Here is a 22,924-nt window from a genome sequence, read left to right on the forward strand (position 1 = left end):
CGTACAAATTAAAACGGGTTTTCGATGATAAAAAAAAACTGTAGAGTATTAAACGTAAAATCCGCGGAATGGATCTGCGAATATGATGACAAAAAAAGACGGAAACAGGGGATCACACTTGTGTACAAATTGTTATTTATATGGGAAATTGTTGGTTTTATTTAAGTTTTGTCACTGTTTGCATTTACATACTTATTATTTTCTATAAATTCCGGCGGCGGTTTCAGCCACTTCCTGTGGGAAATGCTTCACCAACCCGGTTGAAAAGCTTTGAAGTTTATAATATTAGTTATTAGGTAGGATGGCAGGATATTTTTTAAGAATAGATACATGGACCTCATGGTTCGCCTTCCAATCTAGCTGGATGTGGCTATAAAGTTACCTGAGTAATCCGATACCCCTTTGCATAGCTGGCTGACAGACTTTTCGGCTTCCTACTACCACTGCCAAATATGATGAAGAAGACTTACTTCCTTTAAAAGTCATAAAATTGCTATTAGGTAGCACCGCCCGTCTGAGATGAATTTATAATTATAATCAATCAATTACTGAGTAATTGATGTTATGTGCATTAAAATGGAAAATAAAATATTCTAGTTTACTGATATTTGTTTTATTTGTTGCCAAGTTCTCTAATATCATATAGGTCTGTGCGACTACGTATGTACCTGCTTTCCTACCTATGGGATTGATGTTTGCATAAATAAATCCATGGTTACGACTTAAGAAATCGACAGGGGCGAATATACTGACCGTACTCGTTTGGTTAAAGGCGAAACCGTTGTTAGGTAATATGTGGAGATATTATGGACGTTCAGAATAACTCGCAAAATTAAAAAGTCCACATGATAAAGCTACCTATCTATCGAGTAAGGCTACTTATTATTTATCCGCTTACGTGGAGTAGGTTGCGGTTGAAACCGCTCGCAGAAGCTAGTGAAGCGTATTTAAAATGTGCATGATGCAAGCCCTTTCATTTGGGGTTTCTCTTTTAGGAAGGTTTAGGAAGTTGCAATCATATTAAAATTACCAGGGGCCCGATTCTCCTAAGTTAATAATGTCAAAATCGAATAGAAATCGAATCGCAATATGATCGCAATAGCAGTTTTAACCATATCGGGCATTCTGCTACTAATAAAAGACCAATCGCATTCGATTGACATTTGATTGGTGTGCGATTGGTCTGCTATTTTGGTGATTTTGGTCCATACTGTAGTTTGCTGTACAATCATTTTGCAATCGTAAATCATTTGCAGACAAAATGATTCATTATTGAATGACAGAAAAGGATAAAAACGTTTATTTCAAAGAAAAAATAGCGGAATGCCACATACCCTTCAATCGTAATCGAGTCGGGATCGGATCTCAGTCGAATCGAGTCGAACGTGAATCGTATGACGCTTAAGTAAAATTAGGAGAATCGCGGCCCTGCTATTGCGGTCATATTGTGATTCGATTTCTATTCGATTTTGACATTATTAACTTAGGAGAATTGGGCCCCTGGGTGCCTCGCAAGAGTTCTGTTGATTTTTGAACACAGAACAAATGATTGCAGATGAATGAGCATTTACAATATATTTGTTTATACTTTAGGTTAGGTTGTTGTCAAAAAAAAGTCAAAAAAAGTCGTGGTGGCCTAGTGGGCAAAGAACCAACCTCTCGAGTATGAGGGCGTGGGTTCGATTCCAGGTCAGGCAAGTACCAATGCAACTTTTCTAAGTTTGTATGTACTTTCTAAGTATATCTTAGACACCAAATGACTGTGTTTCGGATGGCACGTTAAACTGTAGGTCCCGGCTGTCATTGAACATCCTTGGCAGTCGTTACGGGTAGTCAGAAGCCAGTAAGTCTGACACCAGTCTAACCAAGGGGTATCGGGTTGCCCGGGTAACTGGGTTGAGGAGGTCAGATAGGCAGTCGCTTCTTGTAAAGCACTGGTACTCAGCTGTATCCGGTTAGACTGGAAGCCTACCCCAACATAGTTTGGGAAAAAGGCTCGGAGGAAGATTTAGGTTAGGTTGTTGGGAACATTTTTCAAGCTTTGGGAATTGGATAAACAAAGCAATCGATTCAGAAAAGCTGTTCTCAGTTTTGGAATAGTTTGACGCTGAATGCTTTTACGTGCATAAAATTAAATAAAAACATTTATCGTTATTTTAATCTGAAGATTCTTGAATGAACTTGAATTAAAATAGATAACATAAAGATTGAGGCATTATGACAAAATTTCATTGCCTGTTGACTACGTATTTAAAAAGCACAATACGTTCTGTTATACGCGTTCTGGCAAATGTTTCAAAATAAGATTGTAAAATTGAGAGTTACTTGGTAACGCAGTATAAAAGTTACAACTAGTTTTCATTACGACTTTTATAAATTGAAAGATAAAATATTTATTACTCCTTTTTGTGTTTAAATTTTACATTTGTCATAACGACTAAAGCAACGGTACTTTTACATTTCAAACGTAAAACGAAAACGCCTAGTGTTTACGTCAACCGAGATTTTTATGTAAGTGAAATGTCAAAATGGGAGTGAAAACTTAAAGAAAACAATGTGAAATTACTGTATTTTTTATTCTGAGAATGAAAAGAATCTACGTAATGACGCTATAATATAACATCCGAAATGTTTACCAAGAAATCTCACCAAGATGTTAAGAAATCGACAGTTAAAATACAGGACTCCAAAAAGGATTCAGCAACCCGACTAAAACACTTAAAAATCGTTTTAGGTAAGGTTTTCTTTGGGTTATGGTTATTTGTAGGGTGGATAGAGAGCTTTAGAAGGTTTTGAAATGAAATGTGTATATTTTGTCGCATCAACATCCATCACATTCCGTACATGCTAATTAGTCGCGAATAACTGTATTATGTTGATGCGCCTCAACTTACTGTGTATTGTACTGACATACAAGTGTTTGTACTCTTATTTCTTTATTATTTTTGAAAAAAATATAGTCACGAAATGTTGTAGAGTTCCATTTGTTGTACAATATCTATTATGTCAATATCATCCTGTGGATTAGTTTCTGTTTATGAGATCATTCTTCATTTCTAGGTTAATGCGTTTTTCTTATTGTCTCTTAAAAATAGAATTATATTGTATTATACTTAGTTTCTGATCTAATCATAAAGAATACATATAATATGAACAGGCAAGATAGAATATAGAAACCCATTTATTACAATAATTCATTTAGTAGTTTCAATATCAAATGGTATGATTTTAATAATAGCACTTTCCTATTAATGGAATATCATGACTTTTTCAATCCTTTTCTACCAATTAAACATAAACATTGATTATGATTTTGCTTTTGTGTTACTCACTATCAAATTAAAATCTTATTCAAACCATGACAAAGCCATTTATTTGAAAAGGCACATAATTCAATGACCTCTATAGTGAATGCATGGTTACCATTGATGGTGATTATGTAAAGGCAGATTATTTGGTCAATAAAATTTTTGCCATAAGCACAGAACAGTGTAAAGTATTTGCCTTTTATGGGGACAGTAAACTTTAGGGTTTAATAAATAGTACATCCTCCTATATTAGCCAATAATTATATTGATATAAAACTACATGTATGTTTTGATTTGTAACACTCTAAAACTTAATGGCAGTTTCCAACTAAGTTCTAAACACAAGTACTTATGTCCATTACGCACCTCCACCATCCGCTGACACATCAAAATTAATTATGTTCAGTAACTTTTGCAATGTTCAGTGACAACGAAAACTATACATGAGAAGTCATTGTGCTGAAAATCAGCACTTTTAAAAGATCAAGTACCAAGTTTCACCAGCGACCATATTGTTTCAGAACATTTTGACACTGATGAAGCCAAAAATTACTTCGAAGGGAATTTCAGCCATGTCTACTTTATATTATACGACAACTTCATACAAGCTGAAAATAATCTGCGGCAACGAGGTAATTATTAACTCAATGTATTATCTTAAAAGTGCTGTTGTAAATAAATGTTATATAATTGTAAGATAGTCTAACTTTCATTTTCTGAAGTATGACTGAGTGAATGAAAGAATGATTTCCTTGTTACGAGTACCTGCGAGAGTGATGCACAGCCATTTCAAATAACTTTTAAAACCAGATAACAAAAATATTCTAAACTAGCTAATGATTAAATAATTAATAGGAAATATATATTGCTGTTATAATTTTTTGACATATAAACTACCACTATACCAGTTACCACACATATTTACTTATTATTTTTCTGTTTTTTGCGGTACAGAACTTCCATTTCATCTCGGTGAGTTTTGGGTGTTTTGATCATCAGACAGTATCTCATCTTACATAATCAACCCTTGGATGTATCAAATAAACTGGTTAAATAATGTTACAAGTTTTGAGTAGATAAAATTTAAAGTGACCCATAATTATTTCCTTTGTTAGTTTTCCACCAAAACTTTAACATTATTTAATTTAACCATATGATAGTATCATTTCTCATGTTGACATTGAATTTGGTGTTTCACATTGATCCTGGTAGATGTCATTATCTTATCTTCATTACATTAACCATCAAGATATCATAAACACTTGGATTTGTCATCATTTGCCTTTGGATGATAAGCATGTACTGTTAGATGTATTGACTGCCAGGTTTCACTATAACATAGAATAAGTTTGAAAATGTATTTACCACAGGCCCTAACATATACAGGATATAGACATAACAAGGATAACTACTGACAGATAACTATAACTCGTCTGAGTCACGCCTAACCAGATAATATGACGCTAATGGGTTGGACAATATGAACTTAATAGTATTTTAATGGCCATATTAAACCAACATTGTTTCCAACTTCATGTAACATTCATATGGTAACCTTACAAAGTCTCATTGACATGGTAATTGAGCAATATCTTATGTATTCTAGTCCACAAAGCAGGCAGAGAGGAATTAGAAGGGGCATTGTCCCTTCTAGACAAGGTATTATGTCTTCTGCCGGAGCTGATCGGGAAGAGATGGCAGTTACACTCATTGACGAGAATATTTTCGAAACTCCTCCATAGCGGGAACTCACAGAAATTAAGAGCAGAGGCTATAAGGTAACTATAGTAACCACTACAATATCTGATTAAACAAAATTAAATCAGCAATGAATATGAATAGTTAAATTGATGCGATGTTTCCTTTTAGATATTTCCTGCTGTGGTACCAAGCACTAGGTGACAATGCTCCGAATGAAGTCCATAAAATGTTCGCCACCCTCGTCCCTGGCATGCCTGAGCCTGTTATATTACCAACTGGATCCCCCCTTAAGCCAAACATTACGTCGAACGACACCCACGGCTCTGGTGACTTCAGTATAGAGGACATTATGCATCATCCGAACTTTAACTCTGCTGTAGATAATGCAAAGAAAGTTGTAGTAGAACAAACGCCTACGGGTATCATGGGGAAACTCGCTAACGTGTCAGCTTCCATATTCCATGATACAAACGCCCTGAACCCAGTCCAGAGTGTAGAGATCCAACCTCTTCTACCGCCGAGTGCTAACGAAAAGGCCGTTGACAATGAAACTAAATATTTCTTTGAAATACTTCTCGACGGAATGGCCACGTCGGTGACGAAGATACAATGGAGAGACAGATGTCACGCAAAGGCAATGAGATGTTTCGCATTTCTACTGGAGAAATTCAAGATTTATTATTTGCCTGTTATATGTCCTCAGTTTAATGTCAAGAATTCGTTATATAAGCCTAATTTAGGTAAGTTTACTATATCAGACCTTTCCAAAGGCTCTTATGAAACTAAACACATGTTCATTATTCCTATTTTCATCTCCACAGAATTGCCCGTCCAACACAACATTCTAGAAGACGACTACGTACTATGCCGAGTGACGTTAATCAAATGGGTGGCCAGCTACGCTCACTTCATGAAGAAGCAGGGCAGTGACGGTGGCCAGCCTTCGTCCATGACGAGCACGGGGTCACACCTGCCTCACTCGAACACCCCGACCCCGGCGACCTCGTTGCACCATGAGGAGGAAACTTCGTTCACTGTGGGGCATCCGTCTGACTCCAGTAGAGCGTCGTCTCATGATTCCGCTTCGAATACTCCGCATCCTAGTTTGGAATCAGGTTTGTGATTTTGTGCTGTAGTTGTTTTTGTTAGTGGGAAAGTTCGTGGTTTTTATTGGCGCAGTTATTGACCGTATCGAAATCAGACGACTCTCTGTTTCTAAACTTTGGGGTATCAGCATGTTAATAAAAAAGATAAAGGTCCTGCAATAAATGAGCCTGTGGCCATCTCAGTCATGTCTTGGTTTTTATTAAGTGTCGATATTCATTGAAAAGAATACACTTCGATACCTGCTTACTGAACACTTTATCATTTACAAATTATTTACCCCTGTTAATTTTTATCCACTAATAAACTTCATCCTCCCACCTTAGGCTCAGGAGTATTCGAAGAGCTAAGCTCGGAGCTGGTAGTGCGCGACGTGCTGTGCTGTTCATCACGTGAACACGTGGACTTCACGATAGAGGTGCTGCGGCAGGCGTTCCTACTGCCCTTCTCTCACGCTGCGGCTGTGAGGCGCGTCATAGCGCTGTATAAGGACTGGATACAGATGAATGTGAGTACAATACCTTTACCTTTGTGAACTTAAATCAACGTTCAATAGTTTTAAAAGTTCTTCCATGGTGCTTTTATAGTGCAAACAAGTCTTTGATACTTGACTTTAAATACTTCTAGAACATTCTTCTTGAACGCAGTTTATTCCGTTTTAGCTGTTAAGTTTTATTAAGAAGGGAAAATCATTATAAGGGAGGTGCTGGTATTTCAAGGCTAAATCTGTCGATATTCTTTTTTATTTTGCTAGGCCGCTTCGACTTATTACTTTTGTATGCTTCTAATGATAAAACAATAGAAAATCAATTGCGTTTCGCGTAGATCAGCGCTCAGCGCTCTGGCATACAACGAGTTAAGTGAGCAAAGCCCTGAACATTTAGCCCCAACCGAAAGTCCTGTTCTAAAACCATATCACAATAACGCCCAGTCAATAAACCTCTTAAACTTTCTCCCATAACACATACTGTGCCGATGGCATATCATAGTGCCGCCACGCTTGGCTGGTCACGCACTGAATGTCCGTGAAGCGAGTCGACAGGCGTCCCACCGCGTTGGATATGCATAGTTGATTCATAATGCAAATATCATCGATTATGTGGCTGTGATTAATTGCCTTGATTTTGCTCTGTAGCTATTAAGAGTATTAACACAGGAAGCTGTTAATCCCATCTGTCTTTTGGCTTAGAAAAGTTATACTTTTTTATCGATGCATGGGCATCAGATAATTTAATAAATAAAAAAATATCAACATGCAGTTTGACAGTAGTTACTATCTATTAGTTTTTCTGAGTTTCATTCTTCATCCACCCGTTACAATCATCAAATAAACCTGCTAATTTTGTCCCGCAGGTAGCGGAAATTCCCCCATTCCTAGTAGAGAACACGTTTGAACAGCAAGGAGGCGGGGAGCCAGCGATACCACCGCGGCGTCTCCGCAATGACTCGTACTTAGGTGCTGTTGGACGGGACAATGTTATGGTGCGAGCCGGGTTACAGGTACATTATATCTCTCTCATATGATATAATTCTTATTTAGTCAGATATTTTTTTTTGTCGTATTATATATTTCGTAATAATTCGTAATTCTATAATGGTGTGTAGTTTAGTTAAAAATAATATCTGTTGATTTACATTAGCGTTGCTTAGAAGCATTTTTGTGTAATCTATTTATGATCTTACATCTTCACTGTTTGTTGCATTCAAATTGGTCATGGTCAAAATAACTCAAAATTGACGTCAAAAATAGCTTCTTAAATCTGTCATTTATACACCATCACTGCCCTTATCCCAATTATATGTATATTATTGTACATACAAAAAATGTATGTTTTTTTCTTACAGAACGTATTACAAATATTCATGACACAAGCAGCGAACGTGTTCCTAGCATCAGCGTCGCCGGTGGCTCCCCCTGGCGCGTTGAGTCAACAACAGCTGTTAGAAGAACAGACGGACACGTGCAAGCGAGTGCTCAATATATACAGATACATGGTCATGCATGTCGCTATGGATGCTAATACCTGGTACGTAGAGCATTTAGAACATTAAAATATAGTGAGAATATGTTTTCAGGCCCGAAAATGAAATAGACCCCTCACTCGAGAAAATTTTGTTTTATAAGCGCAAACGCCAAAAACCGGTATGAACCGGATATCGAACTCAATACTCCGTCATCCATCCCATTTATTGAAGAAATTATCTCATGTCAAATCGTATGGTAGTTACAATGTGAGATTTCTTTTCAGGGAGCAGTTATTGCTAGTTCTACTACAAATAACTTCATTGGTGCTAACGAAAGTGCCGCCTAAAAGGAAACAGGAGTCTTTAGGTAAGTTCTACATTCACACTTTGACCCAAAGACTATAAAACCACTTGACTGCGCATACAGTGCCCTGACGCTCGCCAAACCTTAGCGATTTTGCGCGTACTATAAGGCTACGATCAGTACGATCCTTTAGTAGCGACCAAGTCTATGACCTGCGAACACGCTACATTATTGAGGATTTTATTTAGTAAAAAATAAAAAAAATGCCTACATGCGCGATGAAATGGTGCGGGAAACAATCCAGGACATCTAGTTACAAAAAAAGATGGCATTGGCAAGTATCAATACCAAAATTTGGCTTTGATTTAATTATATTACGAAATACCACAGGGGTCTATTTAAATTGGTGGTTGGTGAACCGCGCTCACGCTCGTTGATGTCTTTTGGGAATGTCCCTTTCTCTCATTAAGAAATTCAAATATGTCCATCTCTTTCTTGCCCTTTGTATTCCTATCGATGAAATTTGGGCTGTTACCTTTAAGAATGAAGTGGATATCGATAATAGGGTTGTTTCCTAGTATTCAGTCAATTAAAAATTTGTATATGTACCGAATGTTTACAAAACTAGAACCACGATAAGCTATATTATATTAATAATAACTGACCACATCATTTTTAAATAATTTATGAAATTTAAATTTATCGTCTATTACGTCATGCCCTTGAAAACGGCGAATCGGGTCCGATGTCGTCACTTTACATTGACAATGAAAGTATTTGACAGTGACAGTCTATGACAGGTATAAACTGAGAATTGATGTGATGTTTTCTTTATATAGTTTTTATTTGTATTTGAGCGAAAGAAAGTTAGAAAAGAATTATGGAGAAAGGATTTATGAAAGATGATAGTTTTTTTGTGGCTCAATTCTTTGCTAATAACCAAGATGACACAAATATAACCTCAATAACAAACACAAACTTTACGTTCCTTTGCACAGTTTTATTTTACCGCGTACACAACTCAAAACATTACAGGTATTTTCTTTTGTGCCCAATGTTTAAAAATAATGTAAATGTTTAAAATGTTTGTTTTTGTATCTATATTATAAGAATGCATTATTAGAATTTAAAAATCAATGACTTCTTTCTAATTAGTTTCTTCTCTTTAGATGTGCAAAGTGTAAAAGAACACATAGTATACTCTGACGTCACAGTCACGTGATCGAGCGTTTTCTGGGCAATGTTTTAAGAAAAATAGAAAAAAATCGAATACATAAAAAGTAAAGAGATTTAAGACGCAAAATCATAGGAGGGGTGATCTTTAAATTATTTGGAAGCTATTTAAATAGATTTTCGAAAATTGGAAACAACCCTATAGTACATTTACATTAATTAAAAATATGTTTTATTTTGGCTAATGAGTTAATTAACTGACCATATCGACGTCAGAGGCAGCTGTTCCTGGTGCCTCCATAAATTACTTTTAATGTAATCGAAAGAAGATTTTTGAAGATTCCAGAAATAAAAGAGAAGTGGATATATACTATCAATGGGGAAAATTGGTCCCCAACAAGTAAATATGTAGACGCTCGATTATCGTTTCTTACCAAAAACAATCAGGACCCTAAAACATTAATTCGAAAAACTTATATGTACTAAATTAATACATTTTAAGAATCAATAATTTTCTCGTGACCAAAGGGCTGGCCTATACTTCGGCCAAAGGATATGCATTGCCATCCAGCGTGGCAATGCAGCCAGCCTTTTGGGCACGATCCCAGCTGACAGCGATGCGGACGAATATTTTGATACGAAGTTTTAATAGTTCCCTATCATAAATTGTATTCTTATTATTTTAATAAAGAATATTTATGTACTGAGATAATTTTCTTGTAAGTACTGACGTTCTTTTTTGTAAAAGACTGATTTTTATTAAATATTCTTATACGATTTTTATTGAATATTTATCACTACGATGAAATACATTTTATCGATATTTTTTAATTGAAAGACAGCAATCCCTTGCTGAGCGTACTCGTGCAACTCGACCTTGAACTGACCAATAGTAGCCGCGAACCGCGAATTATGCCGCGTCCCCCGGCCCGCAGTGGTGAGTCGTGTTCTTAGAAGAAATTGGCGAGTGCGCTCTCTAGTGGTTATTTACTTTATGCTTTGACCTCTTTTAAATGGTTTATTTTGCAAATAGGCCGTACAATAACTTTCATATAAAATGTTATGTCACATATTGTATCTTCATATAAAAATTATGACTAAATGTTTCTTTATTCGCAGGAGGTTTCCTAGCCCCGGCCTTATTTCAAACGCTGATAGTGACGTGGATCAAGGCAAACTTGAACGTAGCCGTGAAGCCGGAACTGTGGCAGAATTTTATGGAACTACTCACCAGGTTGACGCATTGGGAGGATCTGATCAAAGAGTGGGCGGTGAGTTTTAATTCTTACACTTTGGTTTATTATAGAAGGTTGTTCCTTTCCTGATTCCTGAACATGTTTAGTTCGGATTCTAGTCTATCTTTGAATTTCACAATTCAGTGAGGACATCCCCTCAGGGATGTCCCCTTGATAAGACTGGTTGTCTGACTATCCAGCTTCCGAATACATGTAATGACTCCCAAAAACATCAATTTAACGTGCGTTCCGAAATGCAAAGGAACTCATTATGACAGTCAGATGACACTACAAGCTATGCTTAACTTTATAATCGATCGACCTGGCTGTTACGTAGCTACGGGTTCTTGTCCCGTACGAAATTACATTTATGTGGAGTGCAGATGCCTCATACGACTCCGCCCCTAAGACGACCGGCAAACTATTTCACACACAGCCCCAAAATCATCAAAATCAAAATCAAAATCAAAACTTATTTATTCAAACTTGGCTGCAAAACAGCACTTTTCGAACGTCAGAAAAAAATTACATAAGACAGTCCCCAAAACGCCCACCCTTCACCACTTCCTATGTGTTTTTGCTGGGAAGAAGAAGTGGCGCAACAAACTCCCCAGCAACACATGTCTGTCTGTAGGTTAAAAGAACCTTTCAACAAAGTACATTGAGTATATTGCAGTATGCAATACGCAATATTGTCATAAAATAAAATTACATTTAAAAATGATTTATAAAATCCACCACATGCTAGCTAGCACTCACCCTACGTAACTTGTCTAACTCAAGCATTGAATAAATATGATGTGAAAAAAAAAAAAAAAATTGTATAGCCTCCAATATTTATAATAGTTTATGAGGGAGTGCCCACCTTCATGTGATATTCTATTGCAACCTTATGTCATGTACAACATACATAGGTAAGTAATGAATCTAGTAAATTGGACCGCTCAGCAAGAAAAAAAGAAGTATAAGAAAAGAGTTTACAAAATTATATAATACTACTTATAGTATAGTCAGTAAGACGACCTGGCACCACAAGCAGCACCCGTTCACGAGCATAACGCGAGGATCAGCCATCGCCCCCCTCGCACATCTTTGAGGGAGGGAGGCAACCCGACCGCCGACGCTACCGCAAGCAGTGCCGTCTAAGGGAGCATGACGTACTCACTGCTACACAACTCAATATCAGGATCAATTATCGCTAAGTAGTGGTCCTTATTTACTATAATCCAAAGGAAAAAAAATAATATAAATAGATGATTAAAATAAAATATAATAAATACAGTAAATGTATCCTGTCAATAATGTAAAACCAAGTAATGTCAATAATAAAAATATAAAATTGTAAAATTAGGATGTCATTCACAAAAAAAAGACAATTATAATATAGCTGTCTTGCGTTCAACATGGCGACCAACTATTTTTGTCATTCAAATAATCGTTAATTGTATAATATGCCTTTTGAATAAGAATAGCCTTAATTTGTTCTTTGAATTTATTAAACGGCTGTTCTAATAAAGACAGAGGAAGTTTATTATAGAAACGAATACCTAGACCCAGAAATGAACCATGCACTTTATGAAGCCGGTGAAAGGGTACACACAGTTTATGCTTATTTCTTGTATTAATGCTATGGACTTCACTTTTTTTGGTATATAAATGTAAGTTCTGTCTAATATACAGTATATTGGCAAAGATGAATTGTGATGCCACAGTAAGAATACCAATTTCTTTAAACAGCTCTCTGAGGGAAGTTCTGGTACCTAATTGGTATATCGCACGTATAGCACGTTTTTGTAGAATAAATATATTCTCTATATCAGCGGCTTTGCCCCACAACAGAATACCGTAGGACATAACGCTGTGAAAATTACTGAAATACACCAATCGAGCTGTGTCGACGTCCGTGAACTGTCTGACTTTCCTAACGGCGTAGGCGGCAGAACTAAGCCTTCCCGCGAGGCTAGAAATATGTGAACCCCATTGAAGTTTTGTATCTACTGTTATACCCAGAAACACGGTAGATGCAACGGTTTGAAGAACCTCGTTGTTTAGGATAACATTAGGACCTAGGTTTTTTACATTAGGCAAAGTGAACTTAATGCATTTTGTTTTTTTAGCATTAAGTACTAAATTGTTTGTGGTAAACCAGTGCGTAACTAATGAGAGTGCACTGTTTACCTCTTCAAATTGCTCTCTATTTCTGTCAACTTTGAAAATGAGAGACGTATCATCTGCAAATAATACAACGTCGCAGATATTATTGAGGTGGTAAGGCAGATCATTGATGTATACTAAGAATAAGAATGGACCTAATATAGAGCCTTGCGGCACGCCTAGCTGAACTGGAAGGCCTGATGATTTAGAACCATTTACATCTACACATTGCAATCTATGTTGTAAATACGATTCTATTATGCTGAGAGCTCCGTTTTGGACTCCGTAAAACCGTAATTTGCGTAAAAGTGTATCATGATGGACGCAATCAAAAGCTTTGGAAAGGTCGCAAAAGACTCCAATAGCATTTTGAGAATTTTCCCATGCGTTATAAATATGTTTTAGAAGTGCAACACCAGCATCTGTGGTAGAACGACCTTTGGTAAAGCCATATTGTTCTGTATGAAGGAGGCTATTTAAATTGAAATATCGTAGTAACTGCTTGAGTATTAACTTTTCGAAAATTTTACTAAAGGCAGGCAAGATAGAAATAGGTCTAAAATTACTAATGTCTGACTTATTGCCTGATTTAAATAGAGGTATGACTTTACTGTGTTTCATGAGGTCAGGAAAAACACCAGTGTCAATGCACTTGTTGAATATGATAGCAAGGTAAGGAGCAATGACGTCAATTATATTACCTAATAGTTTGATGGAAATGTCCCAAAAATCACCCGTATTTTTTAATTTAAGAGTTTTAAAAACATTAATTACATCCATTGGAGTAACGTGCTCAAAACTAAACAAAGAATCACATTGAGGCACACTAGCACGCATAAGCTGTTCAGCGTCAGTTGAAGATGAATTTAAGGAGCGAGTCGTGGTTACAGGTATATCCGCAAAGAACTCATTAAAAGCTTTGGCTACATCAGCCGCATTACTAACAAGTTTGTCGTCCAGTTTAATCTCTAACTTGTTGTTCTGGTTCACTGACTTGCCAGTTTCATTATTTATAATTCTCCAGGTTGTTTTAATTTTATTTGAGGAGTTTTTAATAGAATCACTTAAAAATTTTGATTTTGCAAAATTACAGACCTTTTTAAATATTTTGGAATATTGTCTAACATAGTTTACAAAGTTATCGTCAAATTGACAAGTTTTCATACCGTATAACTCATATAGTCTCGCTCTACTTATATAAATACCTGGAGTGGCCCATTGGTTGAATTTGGCCGAGGTACCTTTAATATTTAAGGTTTTGGTCTTAAATGAAGAATTGAACTCATTCTGTATGACACCAAAGAGAGATGTATAATTGGTGTTAGGATCGTCATTAGCAAGAATAGAAGGTTCAAGATTTTTTGTAACATTACTTTTAAATCTAACACAACGACTAACTGAATAGGGTCTGCATTCTATTTTAAGTGGCTCAGTGTGAACTAACATGGGAAAACTAACTTTTTGTCCACAGTGGTCAGACGTAAGATGGTTGATGACTAAGTTGTTGGAGGCCTCAGTGTCACTAAATATGTTATCCAGACAGGTAGAAGTAGTGGCCGTAATTCTGGTTGGTTCAAAGAATATATTTACTAAGTTAAAAGACTTAAATAAGTTTAATAGTCTTATAGTTAAAGGTGAATCCTCCAAAATGTTAACATTAAAATCTCCACATATAATTTTACCTTTGGTGCTTGATTTTAATTTATTAAGTAAATCTTCAATGATTGATTCGAAATTGTTAAAGTCACCTAAGGGGGGCCGGTAAACGCAAACAATAATATAACGCTCAAGTTCCACGCAAGACAGCTCAATGGTGCGCTCGATAGAAAGACTATCTAAATCAGGGCGTTGTTTACATTTTAACATATTTGAAACCAAAACCAAAGATCCGCCTCGTATAGCATTCTTTCTTACAAACGCACTTTGCACAGTGAAATTACTATTATTAATAAATGAAACTTGATGTTCTTTTAACCAATGTTCAGTTAAACATAGAACATGAACATTATGGTTTTCCAAAAATAAACTTAATTCTAATTCTTTGCCAGACAAGCCCTGCATATTTTGATGTACAACATTCAATAAATGCGGCCCATCCTTTGTCGCGCCTAATAGTTTAAACTACTGGGCGAATCAATAATTATGTTAGTATTACTACTAACAATATCCGAAGATACATCAGACGTACCTGTGTCAGTTTGTATACTATATGCTAAAATATTAGCAATATGTCTCCTACACCTAGCTGGTAAATACATTGAGTACTCTGTCAATTTAAAATCAAAAATATACTCATTTATGTCAAAATAAAGAATGGCATTAACAAGTTGACAAGTCCTATTATAAAGGAACATGTTCAAATCAAATATGTGCCTACTTTGATCAACGGAAAAGTTATAAGAATATGGCAGAGCACATAATATGAATTTAATGTCATTTAAATTTATTATTAGATTTACATAATCTAATAACTCTTTTCTACTTACTGCCAAGCTATCACCATAAATTAATATAACAGTTGAACCTGGGATAAGCTTAGACAACTTAATGTTTTGAACTAAGTGACTAAAACTGGCACCAGGTACACAGTGATTTAAAACATATTGCTGCGAACACTGATTGAAAATACTACCAATGCCTTGACCAAACTTATCTGAAAAAATATATGTTATTTTACTATTACTCACACTCGTAACCTTGTCTGAACATTCTTCAAATTGAGTGGCCAGGGTTGTGACAGACTGGGGCTCCTGTGAGGGTGACACACACTGTGGCACTTGTGTGGGTGTTACACGGTGGGCCTCAGATGTTGGGAGGCATGAACAGTTACACGAGATGTTATTTGTAAGCAAGTCATACTTCTCTGCATTTTGTATGACTAAGTCTACCAGCTCACAGGCCTCCTGCAAACGCTTTGTTAGGTCCTGCTGTGAATCTTCATACTTTTGGAAAATGTCCCTAATGGTATTTTCTTTAATACAAAGTTCAGCTTGTAAACGTTGGATGTCACTATCATACCTTGTCCTACTAATGTCCAATTGATGTTCACAATTATTTAAATCTTTAATTAAATTAATGTTTTTTCTTCTTAATATGTTATTCGATTTAAAAACTGTGTACTTTCTTAAAGTTTTCTTAAGTCTTTTGACAACTTTATTAATTTTTAAATATTTTTTAATTTTGTTGTGTGTATTACTTGTAATTTTATTCTGTACTAAAGTCTCATTGGTCAAGTCAATTGTTATCATTGGCTGATTACAAGAACCGGACGCACTACCAACAAGCTCATCATACAGGCTGCAGGTGTTCGCAGACCGTTCACTGGACTTTGCAGACTCCAACTGTGTGATGGTGTTGTGGGCTCTGCTTAGCTCATGTTCCAGCTCAGAGATCCTTCTTAATGCCAGTTCATGTGTGTCGCTGCACTCTTGCATGTTTGACACAAGTTGATTTAGGTGTTGATTTTGGTCGAGTAAATCCATATGTTCTATATGTAATTCAGCCAAATGGAACATTATTATTAAATTGTAACTTGTAATGTTTATTGTGCTATAGAAAACAATGGAAACCCTAACCCGCGTGCTAGCTCGTCACGTATACTCGCTAGACTTATCTGAGAGTACGAGTGCGGAGCGAGGCCGCGGCGGCAGGAGGGTGGTGGCCGCACCGGCGCCACTGCCCAGGCCTGCGCCCCACCACGCTGCTGCTGTCCTCACTACGCATAGTACTAGGACTCCTGGTATGTATGAGATGGGCATAGGAATTTTAGATGATTATATCTGACTCCTTAAATGTAGGCTAAAGGACCTTAACAGGAGTGAAAGAGATTGCCACCTTTTAGATTAGTAAAAAACGATTGGGCACGTAATTTGTTATTTATTTACATAGCATCAAGTTGCATTATTTTCTTGGTTTAGTGACTATACTAGCTTTAAATATGTGTTTTTCAAACTCCCAAGCTAAGTAACTTTTTTATTATAAGCTACTTTATTGGCTTATTTACATACCTACATTAAATAATCCTAAGGAAACGCCATGCCAATTGAAAAAAAAACTGTTTAATATTATTATTTATCGTACAGGCAAATCACCAAAGTCAGGTCACGAGCCTCACCCTCGCAAGGAGCCCGGCAGCACACGACGACAACTCACTAGATGTCGCAGTGACCCACATTTGAGCAAACATGCGCAAACGCAGACGGGTATGTTGACATATATCTTAAGCTTCTTAAAATTGTTTAAATTGGAACTATATTGATTGAAATATTTTAACTGTCTTGTAATGCATAGTACATTTAAAAAAAACTATTTTAATGTTTTATTAAATGGGTTATTCTTCTTTTAGATACCAAAGAAGTAAACGAGAAATCAAGGAGATGGTATTCTTTAGACTCATTACGGAACTCGACACACGAAGAGAGAGATTCGGCTAGTGGTATGTAGACTCAAAAAGATTTTGTATTCTATTATAAAGTATATATTACTATAGTAATTTTCTTTTTAGGTTCACGATCACCCTCGCCCGCGCCTTCAAGCGGCGTAGAGAGTAGTTCTATCAAAGATTCACCGTTACAAATTGATTTGGCTTCCGATGGCGGAAATGTCGGTATGTATACAAAAAACTCCTTTGTGTAAATATTGTGATTTCATTAAAAAAAAATGTCGCTATAAAATTCAAAACAATTTCGCATGAGCTTTTTGCTTTGTGTACCTATGTGAATGTTTGCTTCTGTGAATTTACTGTTGTTGAAAATGTATGCTTTTGTGAGCTACGTTGTAAATATAAATAAACTGCTTTACAAATGTTGTAAATAAAACTAACTTCTTCCAACTATCAGCGATCAGATGGTTGCGCAATGTTGCGCAAACCTTCCTTCTTGCGGAACATTTTGCGCAAACAGAAAACTGCGAAACTGATCATCTGGTCTGGCTTGACTAACAAAAACTGTTAAATAGGTGTTAAATGTTTAGAGATAAATGTATTAAGGTATAGTAGGTTCATTGGATCTGGGTATAGCAGAGTGGACGGAGAACGAGGCGGGGCTGGGCGGGCGGGATGAAGGCGTGGGCGTGGTGATGGGCGGGCGGGCGCGGGGCTGGCTGCCCGACGTGGCGGCCGTGCTGTGGCGCCGCATGCTGGCCGCGCTCGGCGACCCCAACCTGCTGCGGGACCCGCATGCCCACGCCAATCTCTACAACTATCTTATACATCTTAATAGCACGCTGTTGAAGGTAAGAATTTAACTATATATATACATTTTTTGATTTGCTAAGCGATAGGTTTTGAAGGGACAAAAATAAAATTGAAAATATATATTAACGTGTTATAGTTTAATAACAGAATATTAAGATTTATAAATGGCGAGGAAAAGTATTTCCACGTGTTCTCCGAGGTATGGAATCGGAGCTATACGAAGGAGTTTGTTTGTAAAAATGTCGTTCAAGAAATAGTAGCTGCGTCACTGATTTCAGCAGAATTTTATCAGTTGATGTAAATGCGACATATTTTATCCTATGACAAAGGGTAAATGACTCATTGAAAAGAAATATACTCTTATGTTTTATCTTCGTTATCTGTCATCTCCTTTGTTTGTGTACAGCCTTCAATACAATAAATATGAAATGGACATACTCACGTCCATATCCATCCGTTCCAAGTTATTGAATCAAAATAAACACACATATTTGTCTATACCTATGTAAACCTACTCGATATTTTTCCTGAAGAAAGAAGAAAAACAAAAAATCTCACAAAGCATAACAAAGTCATAGCCAAGTCTATATAAAAATCGTTGAAGGAAATATGTATATAAATAAAAAATGAGCCATCACCAGCTTATCTGTATAAAACAATACCTAAATTATTTTATTTCGTGTTGTTTCATGTAGTTGTAGGTATCCTGTTGATATTTTTGTATTATGCCATTGTTATGACAGCAAAAATTCAGTCATGGACTTCCATAGTCTCTGTGAGGATATTATTGCGGTTAGTGTTTTATTTAAAACTCATTTATTTACCAGTCATATTTCATTTTTTTAGAGAATTACTTATCTTCTTTATCGAATCTATGCAAAAAAAACATGTAGAAAAGTAAGTCACAATGAGCCATGAATTATTTTTTACAGTGATTCATCTTAAAGTAGTACTTATGTGAATATTTACAAATTAAACCTTCACTATATCAGTGAAAAAACATACCGGCCGAATTTAGAACCTCCTCCTTTTTGGGAAATCGGTTAAAAATATGTTTGCGTCATTGATTAGTTCTGTCTACACAGATGTTGCGTGCTATTTCAATGTCATATAGCTACAACATACACACCTGTATGCGCGTGACACATTATAATAAGAATTGTACACCTAAAGTACCTATCAATTTTGTGGCAATATACGTAGTACAAAAACTGCTAAATCAAGTTCATTTACCGGACTCCCACCCACGACGCTACAAACAATATTTACCTGGAATTGTACATGTTTTAAACGTACAAATTGAACCGGTATCGTGAATAAACACTTATGTAATGAAATCATGTCATTCCGACCGAAGCCATCTGTTAATGTTTATCACAAATAATGGCACGCTGGAGTAAGTTATCAGTCGATATCGGAACATGTTTGGCAGATGGTGTAATAGAAAGATCATACGCATTCATCTGTTATTGTTTTTATAAATAGGATTTTTATTGTTCAGTCCGCATGCTTAGCAATCGTTCGCGAGGCCAGGATTCCGTGAATGGTGTTATTGAGTTTGTGCGACCTGTTGTCCAAATCGAAAGTATTTAAAAACTGCCAATGCGAAAGAAGAGCAGGAAAAAGAAGACTCCTCAGGAGAATCAGGAAGAAGGAGGTTGTTTACAGATATTTCTCAATTTATAAAATAAAAATAACATACGTGAGGGTATTTTGATACCAAGAACGGATATTCACACATTAACGGTTGTTTTGACAGTTAAGAAATGTAAATTCGTCGTGTTTCATGTCATTCGTTAAAGAGACAATATTTTTAGTATGGAATTTAATAAGGCTGAGGATTACGTCTTGAATAACAATAATGATCCACATCAGAAGTCTTTCGAAGACGGAGACAATTCAGAGGCGGTGATGTTTATTTGTTTTGTTTTTAAATATAGAAGTGTTACCGATGTATTACGGGATTTGTTATATGTTGGTGGTGATACATGGTGTTTCGGATGTCACGTTAAACTGTAGGTCCCGACTGTCATTGAACATCCTTGACTGTCGTTACGGGTAGTCAGAAGCCAGTAAGTCTGACACCAGTCTAACCAAGGGGTATTGGGTTGCCCGGGTAACTGGGTTGAGGAGGTCAGATAGGCAGTCGCTTTTTGTAAAGCACTGGTACTCAGCTGAATCCGGTTTGACTGGAAGCCGACCCCAACATAGTTGGGAACAAGGCTCGGATGATGATGATGGTGGTGATACATGGTGTTTTTACAGATAAGTGCGAACCAGACTCTCAATGGGAACACGGAGATCCACGTGCCGTTCAACTTGGTGGCGGGATGGTGTCTCGAGGCAGAGGCGCTGCCGCCCTCGCACAGGTCTGTTATTGTTTTGTTTATCCACTGATTATTGTTTAGCATCTATTGTTCTTTACCGATGAATCGGCATTAACATCATCTATTATAAATCTATTTGATGTTAGTATGCGATGCAACGGTGATACTCGCGACTAATGTTCTGCGAACTAGTTAAAATTGTTCTAAAGGAGGTGGAAAGTTAGAAATGGTTTAATGTGATGTGTGAAGAATGGAATGGAGACGGAAAACAGATCGTCTAACTCCGTTCGTATTATTTACGGTAGCGTTTGTGTATTACTTAAGTTCCGGGGGCTCTTTGAAAGTAAATTCATGCTTTCAAGATTCTCAATGCTGCTCTCTAATTCTATGTTTTATCAATGAATTATTGAAAGATGAAATTCCTTCGTTTTTAGTTAGTTTAGGTTTTATAACGACTTTCAATTAATCCTAGCCTTTAAAAAAATCGACCTCTAATTATTATCATAGTGATAGTTAAAAAAAAAACTTTAAAATAATTCTGCGTTCATTTTGCACAAATTCTACGTGGATCTGCCTGTGTGCAATAATAATTTCTAACTTCTATAAATGTTGTATTGTCCAGAGCGGGCAAGCTCCTAGCACTGCGCTTGCTGTGCGAGTCGACGCAGGCGCAGGGCCCGGGCGCGCCGTCCTCATGCAACAACCGCCTGCATCTCGCGCATCTGCATCTCTACCAGCGGGCGCTGCATCATGGTGAGTTTCGTAATCATTGGAATCGTAAAGTAGAAATTATAAATATACTCTATTACCTTTTATATATTCATCATCACCCGAGCTATTCGCAACTATGTTAAGGTCGGCTTCCAATCCATAACATATATAAACTTTTACATATTATAAATATACATAGTAAATCATCATATCTTCAACTTTTCTACTAATGGGCGAAAACTTCTTAGAAGGAGTCCAGTCCTATTCACTTTATTGTCTTGGAGCTCATACCAAAACAACAGACATACGAGTCGAACTACTACAGATACAAATTATTTTGACACAGCTTTCTCCTATAGTCGGGGATACGCAGAACAATTAGAACATTATTTTCTGTCCAGCAGAAACTTCGTGAATAGCCCGATCTGCAACTTTGTATCGTGGTAGCTCAACATCAAAATCATTTGTTCAAACTTGGCTGCAAAACTGCTATTTTCGAACGTCAAAAAACGTCCCCCAAAACGCCCACTCTTCACCGCTTCCTATGTGTTCTTGCTGGGAAGAAGAAGTGGCGTAACAAACTTCTCAGCAACACATGTCTGTCTGTCTGTAGGTTAGAATAACCTTTCAACAATTAGCCAACAAGCTATCCCAAACTTCTATTTTTTTTCTGCATAAGTTATAGTTCAATGCTTTCACCCTCAGGTCTGACCGGCGAGGATCGTTCAGTAGTAGACGTGCTAGTAGAGCACGCGGCGCCTCGCTACCTGTCTCTAGCATTAGATGGCTATTCCCTACTGCTGCTGGACTTCGTACACGCCTCTACTGTGGTTCTCAACTCTTCGGACATGGGGCCTACGGTGAGTTGTGGAAGGTTCTAGATCTTGAATGTTTAGATGAAGATCCTTTGGAGATGAGTATGAACAGTCTGATATTCCTCTGCTTTTTAAATTGGTGTGGGTTGCTTAATAGTTCATTTACAGTGGTTTCACCTACGTCCCGTTAACCTCAATAAATGGGCAGCTATGTACCAAAATATTTTTTCTATTGGACCATGCGGTCGAATAAGCTAAGAAATATCCCGAATTAATATATAAACCATCGATATATATGTACTACGTACTAGATAGAACGTTCCGAACAAAAAGCTTACCACACTGAACTGCACTGCAGACTATGCAGTGCCCAAAATGGCAAATCAGAGCGATTTTGACACCTGCGTCAGATGGATGTCTATGAAACGACAATTATAAAATAGAAAATACATATCAAGGTATAAACTTACACATATAAACTATTCGAGAGTCAAGTTAGTAAAATTACACGCTGTTCATGCTATTACAACGCTTGTATATCATACTTTTCATTTATAATTCAATTTTACAAATATGCATTAATTTGTTCCCGCCCGCCATCTTAAATTATGGATTAAGAAAATCATGCAGAAACAGATGTGCCATAAAACTGGCAGTAGGTAAAATATCAATGAAAACAGACTTCACTTTGTCATGGTATGTTCTTACTTTCAAGAAAAAATAATTAAATTCGCGAAAATTTGTGGTAGCCCTCTTAAGAAAAAAAACATCGTAATTAATATTAAAAACTCTAAAAATAAGTTCCTGGTTTTAATATATTACATGATTTTGTATTCAATTAGATATAAATAAACTTTTTGATATATTACATGATTTTGAATTCACTTAGATATAAACTTTTTGAGTAATGAAAACTGTAGGCAAAATACGAGC

The 22,924-nt window shown here is 36.5% G+C and overlaps 2 protein-coding genes across 6 annotated transcripts in view; one reads left to right on the plus strand and one right to left on the minus strand.

The window, feature by feature from the left end:
- Positions 1-2,504: 2,504 nt before the first annotated feature.
- Positions 2,505-22,924, plus strand: part of LOC124640506 (probable Rho GTPase-activating protein CG5521) — a 37,132-nt gene continuing 16,712 nt past the window's right edge. For 3 of the 5 annotated variants that reach the window (XM_047178301.1, XM_047178297.1, XM_047178298.1), the window contains exons 1-19: positions 2,505-2,734; positions 3,830-3,940; positions 4,263-4,280; positions 4,915-5,086; positions 5,178-5,749; positions 5,831-6,124; positions 6,440-6,621; positions 7,467-7,613; positions 7,959-8,140; positions 8,363-8,445; positions 10,675-10,826; positions 16,500-16,683; positions 17,027-17,146; positions 17,290-17,379; positions 17,449-17,550; positions 17,938-18,176; positions 20,404-20,507; positions 21,088-21,218; positions 21,882-22,036. In XM_047178301.1, coding sequence (XP_047034257.1) covers positions 2,629-2,734; positions 3,830-3,940; positions 4,263-4,280; positions 4,915-5,086; positions 5,178-5,749; positions 5,831-6,124; positions 6,440-6,621; positions 7,467-7,613; positions 7,959-8,140; positions 8,363-8,445; positions 10,675-10,826; positions 16,500-16,683; positions 17,027-17,146; positions 17,290-17,379; positions 17,449-17,550; positions 17,938-18,176; positions 20,404-20,507; positions 21,088-21,218; positions 21,882-22,036 — 3,144 coding nt within the window. In that variant the 5' untranslated portion in view covers positions 2,505-2,628. The remainder of the gene's footprint in view (positions 2,735-3,829; positions 3,941-4,262; positions 4,281-4,914; positions 5,087-5,177; positions 5,750-5,830; positions 6,125-6,439; positions 6,622-7,466; positions 7,614-7,958; positions 8,141-8,362; positions 8,446-10,674; positions 10,827-16,499; positions 16,684-17,026; positions 17,147-17,289; positions 17,380-17,448; positions 17,551-17,937; positions 18,177-20,403; positions 20,508-21,087; positions 21,219-21,881; positions 22,037-22,924) is intronic. The other 2 variants (XM_047178300.1, XM_047178299.1) reach the window with 2 other exon arrangements.
- LOC124640508 lies at positions 11,594-16,441 on the minus strand. The gene is made up of 2 exons (XM_047178304.1): positions 15,632-16,441; positions 11,594-12,009 (listed from the first exon to the last, which is right to left on the minus strand). Exons 1-2 carry the CDS (start codon positions 16,424-16,426, stop codon positions 12,007-12,009), a joined length of 798 nt encoding a protein of 265 aa, XP_047034260.1. The 5' UTR covers positions 16,427-16,441; the 3' UTR covers positions 11,594-12,006.

Source organism: Helicoverpa zea, chromosome 20 (assembly GCF_022581195.2).
Source record: "Helicoverpa zea isolate HzStark_Cry1AcR chromosome 20, ilHelZeax1.1, whole genome shotgun sequence".
Lineage (NCBI taxonomy): Eukaryota > Metazoa > Arthropoda > Insecta > Lepidoptera > Noctuidae > Helicoverpa > Helicoverpa zea.